This window comes from Protobothrops mucrosquamatus, unplaced genomic scaffold (assembly GCF_001527695.2).
Source record: "Protobothrops mucrosquamatus isolate PMUCROS unplaced genomic scaffold, P.Mucros_1.0 scaffold8056, whole genome shotgun sequence".
Lineage (NCBI taxonomy): Eukaryota > Metazoa > Chordata > Lepidosauria > Squamata > Viperidae > Protobothrops > Protobothrops mucrosquamatus.
In genome coordinates this window covers 1-9,707 of record NW_015393853.1, presented here as the reverse complement: position 1 = coordinate 9,707, position 9,707 = coordinate 1, and the positions used below count along the sequence as shown (strand labels likewise).

The 9,707-nt window shown below is 32.9% G+C and overlaps 1 protein-coding gene and 1 long non-coding RNA gene across 2 annotated transcripts; both read right to left on the bottom strand.

Moving 5' to 3' along the window:
* Positions 1 to 485: 485 nt before the first annotated feature.
* LOC107300703 lies at positions 486 to 5,383 on the bottom strand. Its single transcript, XR_001549235.1, has 3 exons — positions 5,053 to 5,383; positions 4,001 to 4,135; positions 486 to 2,063 (listed from the first exon to the last, which is right to left on the bottom strand). It is a non-coding gene; the product is annotated as an uncharacterized LOC107300703 (long non-coding RNA).
* A 50-nt stretch (positions 5,384 to 5,433) lies between these two features.
* LOC107300704 (zinc finger protein 839-like) lies at positions 5,434 to 6,010 on the bottom strand. The gene is made up of 2 exons (XM_015830010.1): positions 5,664 to 6,010; positions 5,434 to 5,588 (listed from the first exon to the last, which is right to left on the bottom strand). The coding sequence occupies exons 1-2, from the start codon at positions 5,784 to 5,786 to the stop codon at positions 5,484 to 5,486; spliced, it is 228 nt and encodes a 75-aa protein (XP_015685496.1). The 5' UTR covers positions 5,787 to 6,010; the 3' UTR covers positions 5,434 to 5,483.
* Positions 6,011 to 9,707: the final 3,697 nt, after the last annotated feature.

The following is a 9,707-nucleotide window of genomic DNA, read 5'->3' as shown; positions in this document are numbered from 1 at the left end:
TAGCTAGTTTAATATTCAGTGCAATTAAGGAGTCCTGACTTGTTCCAGAAACAAGCTAAGTCCCTAGTTTAACCAATATATTTTTAAAAAACACTTCCAGAAGCTCCCCATATTTTTCCTGTTTCTAGGAAGAGCGGATATGGACATGAAAAGATGTGTTTTTAAGTGCAAATGTAGTCTATCAGTGCATATGCCTCACAAACTTCAACAAACGTAATTTAATTTAGGCTTTAAAACTCCCATAAAGCATGATATAAATTATTCATTTTTTTATAATATAGCTTTATGTCATACTCTTCACTTCCAAATACTTGAGAGTCTAGGTATTATGGATTAAAAATGTTTTCAGTGTAACTTGGATTAGGGAAAATTAACAATATATTTTACAATTGCAAGTATGTAGAATAGGTCACATCTGAAAATGTGAAATAAATGAATTTTTACATTTAAACAAGCCATTTATAGATGTGTGTGTGTGTGTATGAAAACCTTGGTTATCTGTTTATTATCCTAGAATAGGTGATGTTTTAAAACATTAAAATGATTCAATATCAGGAACAATCTGTAGCACTTTAAATCTCAAATAGCTTTTCTACATTTTAAAAAGGTAAAATTGAATTGGAAATCTGATAGAAACAGCAATCTGTAAAGCACTTTTTTTCAAGTTTATTCAGGATAGCATACACAAGAATTTAAATGTTCATTTTTAAAGGAATTCTGGCAGCTGTCCTTAAATTTATACAATACTTTAGGTAGCCAAGCATTAATATATCCATAGCAATTGGTGCAATATATTTGTCTCTTAGGAGAAATTCGTTTTCTATTAATTCCCTATAGTATCACTGATTAAGCTCCTCATTAAGATTGTATTTTAGGTGCTGCTAGCTTTCCTGCAGAATTGGCTCATTCAGCCATTATGAGAATATTGACTCTTAGGAAGCCAATACATCTTCTCTTATGCAGACAAAAGCATGTGCAAGTAGGGACAAAGTGACAAAAGTGCATTGTGATATGATGCAAACTCTATAAGTTACGTAATTGTGGGCAATATGGCAATGCAACTACAAAAGCATAACGCTTGCATGGTAGCATCCCAATGCATGTTTTATCATGTTGGCGTCATGGTTAGAAAAAGACAACCTGCTCCCGAATACCTGAAGAGAAGACAATATTATTAGGACCAGATTAGCAAAGGGGGAGGAAGATTATCATTCTAAGGAGGTAACACCTAAACCTGGATATTTTTAGAACTTGTGGTATATGTTAAATATGGACAAGTTTGTGGAACTAAAAAAAATCATATTTAATATACATTTCAGGTAGACTTTCAAAACTGCTTCAAAAATATTTTTATAATGGCTTAAGTTTAGTATCACTGCTAGAAGTACTGCAACTTCCAAATAATTTTTAGAAATATACATAGCAGCAGCAAATTCTTTCACAAACAGATGTATAATATATAGTACCAGGAAGAAGCAAAGCCTATACCCACAAGAAAAGTTCCTAGTTTCCATAATCTTCAACATTATCATGTTGTACTTAATATATTCTTGTTTTCTTCCACTAAAATACTTCCACTATTAAATTAATTAATCATATATTTTCAAGGAAGGATGAAGCTAGTCCATTCAATTTCCTGAGATCTAAACTGATGAACTGTTCCTGTGATGTTTAATACTGTTGAAACTATTAAAGTTTAAGAAAGTTCAGAATATGTTTACAGAAAGCATTTTTTCTTAAGTTCTTGATATATTTTACTGTTTTTTCATGAAGAAACCAAGGAATAATGATGACTGTATTTTTCAGATGTTTCAAGAGATATAATAAGTCATTTCATTTACTGTGTCCCAACGTGAATTTATCTTTGTTCTTCTTGTGAACTATTGTCAGATGGGCATCTCAAATAATCTAATCCTGGTATATTTACAGGCTGTAAATGTTCAATTTTTCCTGAGTGTGTTGATCATATAAATCTGTATTTGCTTTATCATCTACAATTCTTGGTTGGAGCAATTCATATTCTTTTTTTCCATATTCTTGCAGAACATTTTTGCTGCATGTTTCTAAAATGTAAGAAAACACAAAAATACTGTAATTTAAATATATTTTAAAGAATAATCTATATAGCTTTTTGAATATAGAACACTGCAAGATAAGATTTCTTTCATTATGCATAAAATTTGGTATTTTTATTGAAAAATGTGAATATAAATAAATATAAATAAATAAATAAATAAATAAATATTTGCCAAAATGAAAAAGGTGTGTAAAGTAAACTGTAAATGTATGAAGTAGCAATTGTAATCACTAACTAATCTCAAAGCTGTACAAAGCTGTTGGCTATAGTAGTGGAAATCGTCTGCCCAAATATAACAAGGCTTCATAAGATATTTCCAGCACCTCTCCATCTGTTTATTTTCTTTATTTAAAAATATCTGTAATTTGCCCTCAAACGGCCTCCCAGGAATTTTTGCACTTGACTTTGTCATAGTGCTAGGACATAAGGTGTGTTTTGCATGCATAAAACATAGGGTTGTGATTTTCATTTCATCTATATTCTACTGCGCCTGATTGAATTCTATCCTCTAGAGGCCACAGGTCTTGAAGAATGGTTTCTCATATAATATTTGGAATGGAAATCCCCATCTATTCTCAAACCCATGAATAAGCAACTGCAGACTATTTTCCAGTTGGTAGTAAAATAGGAAAGTAGAGGTAGGCAAGTAATAAATGAAGGAATGGAATAATGTATTTCCATATAGGAGAAAAAAAATATCACGTGGGCAACTTTCTAGTGCCCCATCCATGCTTGCAGCTGACTCTATTTGTTAATATTAATGGTACCTCTTCCATGTGAAAGCCCTGGGCAAATGTTCCATTCTCTATCAAGAAACCTGGTAAACATTACACTTTAAAAAAACATCTGCAACAAAACAGCACTCAGTATAAACCATGAATTTAAAAAAATAACTGATTATTTAAAACATTTATGTAGCTGCCCATCTTATAATCAACTCTGAGAGGCTCCCAATTAAAAAGCTATACTAGCTTTCAGGCAAATCAAATATTTCTATCATTTAGTGACCATATGGCAGTTACAATGATCATAAAGTAAGCATTGATGATTTTCACAGAACTATGGAGCAAAGAAAAGCTGAAGTAAAGCCATAAACACAATCGCAGTTTCACTTAGCAATTGTTTAACCACAGAGTTAAAGGTTGCTAAATGAGATTAACTTTGTAGCCATATGATACTCTTCTACCCTTTTAACTATTTGCACCTCATTTTATGAAGATAAAACAATTTTTAAAGTTCATCTTGATTTTATTCCTTTATTCCTCCTTAATTTGAATGTTCAATATTAATTTTCTCAAAAATGTTTTCCTCTCTGGTCTTTTTTGGCAACTTTTCATTTAAACTCTGTTAACAGAGATGAGGGAAAATAACCTCATCAACACACATTTCCAATATCAGTAAATGTTGATTTACTCTTGAATACAAGAAAAACTCAAAATTTAGGGAGGAAAACTATTGCATAATCTCATTTGGCAGATAAGAATAAAAATGAATTATTAAAACTGATAGTGTTTTGCAAAAGTTCAATTTTTTTTACTCCAGCTGAAATACATAAGACAAAACAAAAGACAGACAGGAGTAGATAATGCTTACACCTACTGTTGACTACAGTTGCCATTACCTGCAACTAAAATGGTTAATGGCAGGAATCAGAATAACTGTAATCCAAAGCAAGTGATTATTCACACCCTAGCTCATTCAAAGGAAACATTCTAATACTAATTCTATTATTAAGAGAACATTAAGGAGCAACACAGTGTAATAAAATATTATACCCTTTTAATATAGGCAAAGTTCAAATTTGCAAAAAAATAAATGATTTTCAATTCATTTCTGATACTTAGTAGAAGATAAATTTATAAAAAATAAAAGCATCATGCTTATAATCTTATGACAACATGACGAAAATTGTTTATTTTATACCTCAGCTGCTCATTTCTGTCCTGAAATATGGAGCAATATAGGGTCATCAGTAGATTCAGTACATTCAGGAAAAGAATTTGTCTGGATTTTTGGCACTTCAAGACAACTATCTGTAATTCCTAGTGATTCAGCTACCTTTAAACACAAAAAAGAAAAACTTCACTGAAAATGCCATCCATAGAAAATAACCAGTCATTTCTGTTTGTTATATGCTAAAGACTTCACACTTTTTCTAAAATCTAATGCAATGATTTACTTAGGGCTTATCAAGCATCTTACTAATAAAAGAAAATCCAAGTTGAGTAATTAAGTTTGTCATAACACCTGCTTCACTCATTTCAAAAATAATCCTTCCAGAATGCTTTACGTGATATTCATGTATCTTTTCTCCTACATTTCCCAATTTTTAGAATTAATCAAAATATCAAGAACTGTGGGTTAAGATTAGGGTTTTGGTTTGACTAAAAGAATTATTATATAATAATGGAAGGAGAAATGTATACCTGATTGACCAACATATATACTATGTATTGTTTGTCAATGCTTGAATTCCTCCAAAAAGGGGCAAGGAAAAACCTTTGAGCAATACCTTCATTTTTGGCATTGTTTTCTTTATGTGAGAAAGTTTTGAGGTTGTCTTGATCTTTTATGTTTTTATTCTTACGTTGTTGGTTAGTTCAGCATAGCAAAACAAAATAATAAGTGTTCATTCTATTTGTTTTATTTAAGCAGATCAATTTGCAGAGATTATATTGGGACAATTTATTGTATTCATATCCTGCTTATTTTCTTTATAACCATTTGATGGGTCATTATAGAAACAGAATATTGATCAAGCAGAGTTTATGTAAAGATGAAAGAATGAATATATAGAGTAATTTGATCAAAACAACTTTGCCAATCTCATTGCTCTTATTTTCATCGTTCATTTCAATAAACCACATTGCAAGTATTTTCATTTTCTTTTTTAAAGAAGTGCAGTATCCATTTTATCTACACATAATTTGATTGAAAAAGCTTTTGCTAATAGAAAAAATCCAAATTATTCTTACCTTGTGGTTTTTTATTTCTAATTGTTGCTTTAATTCAGAATTATTAAAATAATCTTGACTCATTTTCTTTACCATTGAATGGAGCTCTTCAAACTCCCGGTAAACATCTGGAAAGACTGCTTTTGTTCGACATTTTTTCTCTGCCTGATCAAAAACAAAAGCTACATAAAAGTATAAGCAAGCTCACAAATAAAAATTAATTGCATATTTCATTTACAATCTTTTATTTCTTTTCCATTTCTGTTATAATGGAACTGGCTTCAGCTGATTATACATACTGTATATACTTTTCTAATACTACTTAGCAGACTCTTTGAATCTTTCCTTGGAAATCTCATTTTCTCTTAGGTAGAATCACACTTGCCTTGCTGTCAATAGATCAAACTCTTTCTACTTGCTCGAAAATATGGTTTTGTGTAAAATACCAACTTTCAAAGACTTGCCTTCATCAGTAGGAATTCAAATACAGTAACAACTGTTGTCAGACGTGGAATCACCAACTCCATAAACTCTTCGTTGGGACACTGCTGAATCAGCTATTAAAGAACATAATTTATTTAGAAAAGTCATAAAGTGTAGATAAATAATAAGTAATAATATAGGAACAGTACCTCTTTTAGCTTAGCTTTTCTTTTAAATGCATTAAGATTCTCTGCTGAGATACTATTGAGAGAATTGGAAGATAATTGACCAGATCTGCTGAATGTTGTAGAACATCTTGATCTATTAGCCATCTTTGGTTGATAAGATCTTCTCTGCCGTTTTCTTCTTCCAGGCCCCAAATGGGTGCTGTATGGTTCTTCAGACTTTCTATCTTCTGCAGAAATATCAGACTTCAAAAATGTTCATTAGAATTGTTTAAAATGTTTTGCTTTTATATATTCATTCAGTCTGAAATTATAGTAACAAATCTGCATTGTCACCATATAAAAGGTAGTTAAAACCTCTCAAAGATAGCAAAGGCATTTTTTGAAACAAAAAAAATGATGATATGGATAAAAAATGTTGAAATATAGTATTGTAAAAAGCAAAAATGTGCTGACAGCAATAAAATTGCAAACTTTTTCAAATTGTGAAGTGGTAAGCTGTAGATTTTTATTTCATATTTGATGATTATGAAAGCAATAGCCATCAATGCTTCCTGCCACCCTGCATAGAATAAATACTACTCCTTTCTCCTCATGCTTCCTAACTTTAGATTAGAATAATTTAAGGCCCTTGTGTATGTTAAACAAACTATAAATAATTACATTTAATGCCTGGAAGTGAGGAAGACTAAAGGAATATATTTGAAGGTGAAAGAAGAAAAAACAATTGCTGATCTGCTGCTCAGCACTAAAAAAAAGAAACAAGATGTCCTGCTCTTTGGAACATTGAGATTCTGTATGTGGACATAAATGATGGGAGCAAAGAAAAAAGAAAAGTCAATAGGCAAAGTCAACCCAGTACAAATAGGCTGAGAGGCTAAATTGTAACAGACTTTTCTTCTTAGCCTCAACAATTCATAGGGATGGTGACATGACGATGAAATACATATTTGCCACGGTGAGAAGATGAAATAGCTCTAGACAAAATATTAAAGTGCAGAAATAGCACACGGACAACAAAAGTATTATCAAGATTATGGTTTTTCCAAGGCTAACACATGACAGCTGGACCATTAGCATGTGTGAATGAACAAAAATGCATGTCTTTGAACTAAGATGCTGGAGGAAATTGTCAAGAATCCCTTCAGCCATTAGAAAAGAAATAATTAAGTACTAATGAAACAAAATGAAATTTTCATTGGAAGCATTAACCACAAAGCTAAAGTTTAAATGTTCTGGGTGCAAATGACTCGTTAGAAAAGTCACTGTTGTTTAACAAAACTGAAGACAATTAAACAAGTCAACAGAAGGCAAAGTAGTTATACAGGTAGTCCTGGACTTATGACCAGCCATTTAGCAACTCTTCAAAGTAAAGCAATTCTGGCTTTCATAAAAGTTTGCTCCAGCACCGCGCGTTGCCGTGCTTGGCAGCTGACTCACATTTATGACTAGTTGCCAAGTGCCCCGTAATCATGTGATCACTTATTGCAATCTTTTCTGGCAGCTTCCCTAGAAATTCAGTGGAGAAGCCAGTAAGTTGTAAGGATTTGAGGTCTGTTCCATCATGGCACCAGGGGATTTCATCTCATTTCTAGGGCTAGAAATCTAGCGAACAGCACTGTTCTGAAAGAAACAGTTAGAAAGCAAGCTGCTTGCAGTTAGAAAATTTGAGTTACAAAGATATAGATATGCTTAGAAAGGTATGGAGAATGGGGGCTGCTAGTAAGATGGCATAAGGTGGCCTTGGTAGGAAGACCATGCCTCATATCAGCTGGATGTATCTGCAGTTACAGAAAAAGGCAGGGCTAAGTGGATCTGGGGGTGGGGTGGGGGCAGAGAAAGCACCCATCACCCTGGCACTTAATGACCTGCCTAATCACTTAACAACTGCAATTGTAAGAGCTCTTCCAGTTGTGATTGTTAAGTGAATTGTTTTACTCTGAACAGTTTCTAAGTGACTGGTTATAAGTTCAGGACTACTTGAATAGCTACTTCATCTTCTGTTGACTTGTTTAATTGCCTTCAATTTTGCAAACTTCAGGGACTTTTCCAAGAAGTCATTATGCATTCAGCACATTTAAGCATTAGCTTTGTGGTTAATGCTTCCAATGAAAATTTCATTTTGTTTCATCTAGTATTTAATTATTTCTTTTATTATGGCCGAAGGGATTCTTGACAATTTCCTCTAGCATCTTAGTTCGAAAACATCCATTTTTATTCATTCAGGCGTGCTAGTCCCAATTGTTGAGGATTACCTATATATTATCACTGACAACACAGAAGAGATTACATAACTCAAAGAAGCAACTACTGATAAACAATCCTGGCAAATGATGTTCATTAAGTCATGAAAGAAAGGCCTATATTAATATTTTATTTTAACCACATTTTAAATTTGTATATTGTATTGTTATTCTGTTTTAAACTGGCTGTAAGCCGCCCTGAGTCCACTAGGAGAAGGGCGGGGTATAAATGCGATTAATAAATAAATAAATAAATAAATAAATGAAGAGTTGCAAGTGACGAAACCATCAGACAACCACAATAAGTAACACTAGGTGTTTTTTTTAAGTTTTTATCCCTTTATTATTTTTATAAATAACTAAAAAAAGAAACATACTAATACTCCTTCCTATTTTCCACACAACAACCCTATAAGGAGAGTTGGGCTGAGAAAGAGTGACAGATCCAAGTCACCCCACCCACTTTCCTGTCTAAAACTGGACTAGAACTCCTTGTTTCTTACCTGCTGCTTTAACTGGCTAATCCTCAAGACTACCTGTTTAGCCATTAAGTCTTCTGTTCAAGATCCAGGAAGTGGAAATTTAAAATATGATTTAAACTTATCCTATTTCTACACTTTGAATTGATACCAAGGGGATGGTTAACATAACTCTGAATCAGCTACGGTGTGTTCATGATATACCTGCGCTCCGTGGTTATATTCTTAGTATTTGGAATTTGGATATTAAGATTTGTGCTTTTGGAGCCCAACGTTGAAGGAAGAAGAAATCTACTTGTGATTTGCAGCAGTGGATTGTTAATATTCATTTTTTTTTCTTTTAAACAAAACACTGAGGAAGAGGATTTCAACAAAGGAGGGGAACTTGTGCTCTCTGACCTTGGTTGTTTTCTTGCAGACATTTCATTACTCAAACTAGATAACAACACTAGCACAAAATCACTAGCACTGATGATGTTACCTAGTTTAGGTAATGACACGTCTACAAGGAAACAACCAAGCTCAGAGAGCACAAGTACCCCCCATTTCAACCCTGAGCTACAAACATTCTCCTTTATTGATAACTTCAACAAATAGTCATTTTCCCAAGAATGAAGGAGAATATACGTGTCCCAGGATAATGTTGCAGGATCCAATCTGTGTCGGTCACCAGGACCAGGGGTTTTGTCTTCCGAGTTTTTTGAGCTAGCTAGAAATTCCCTGAAGATGGGCTGCAGCATGAGTCCAACACAGATGGGATCCTGCAATAGTCATTTTTTTTTAGAATTGTTATATTTATAATTAGCCAGATTTCTTCCCCCTTTTATCTGTATGATTATTTTGCAATTATATTATTTTACTAATTCTCTTGTTTCTATTCTTTTCTTTTATTAATTGGTTTAGCAGGGTTTTTTTTAAATAGTGGCTGGGATATCACTCTTAAATGATAGCACCAGATTAGAGTTCATTCTCTTTAAATTTATTAACAAAGAATATGTATTACCTGCTGTTCACCTTCTGTTTGAAGATTTTTTTCCAAGTCTGTAGCTAGTCCATTTTTGCTTAGTAAAGCCAGAGTAACTGGTAAAGGTGAAGAAGGTTGATGGTTGCTTTCACAATTTGCCTTTTCAGCACACTCCAGCTCTGACATTCTAGAAAATCTCTTTATAGGAGAAGATTCTGAAGACTCTCGGTGCCCATGGCCTGGATTTATTTTGTAGTGCCTTGATAATCCGCCTTTTCCTATGTAGGATTTTTCACAGTTCTGACACTTAAACAATTTTGGTCGCAGGTCATAGTTAAAGGGGTTAAATAATTCACATACTTCCTTTACTTTGTTGCATTCA

What these genes read in the sequence shown, in the direction of transcription:
- LOC107300704 (XM_015830010.1), bottom strand. Translation starts at nt 5,786, where the DNA reads ATGGCTAATAGATCAAGATGTTCTACAACATTCAGCAGATCTGGTCAA. An exon ending in GAAAAGCTAAGCTAAAAGAG is followed by an intron (nt 5,589 to 5,663) that starts GTACTGTTCCTA and finishes GTTCTTTAATAG; the next exon opens with CTGATTCAGCAGTGTCCCAA.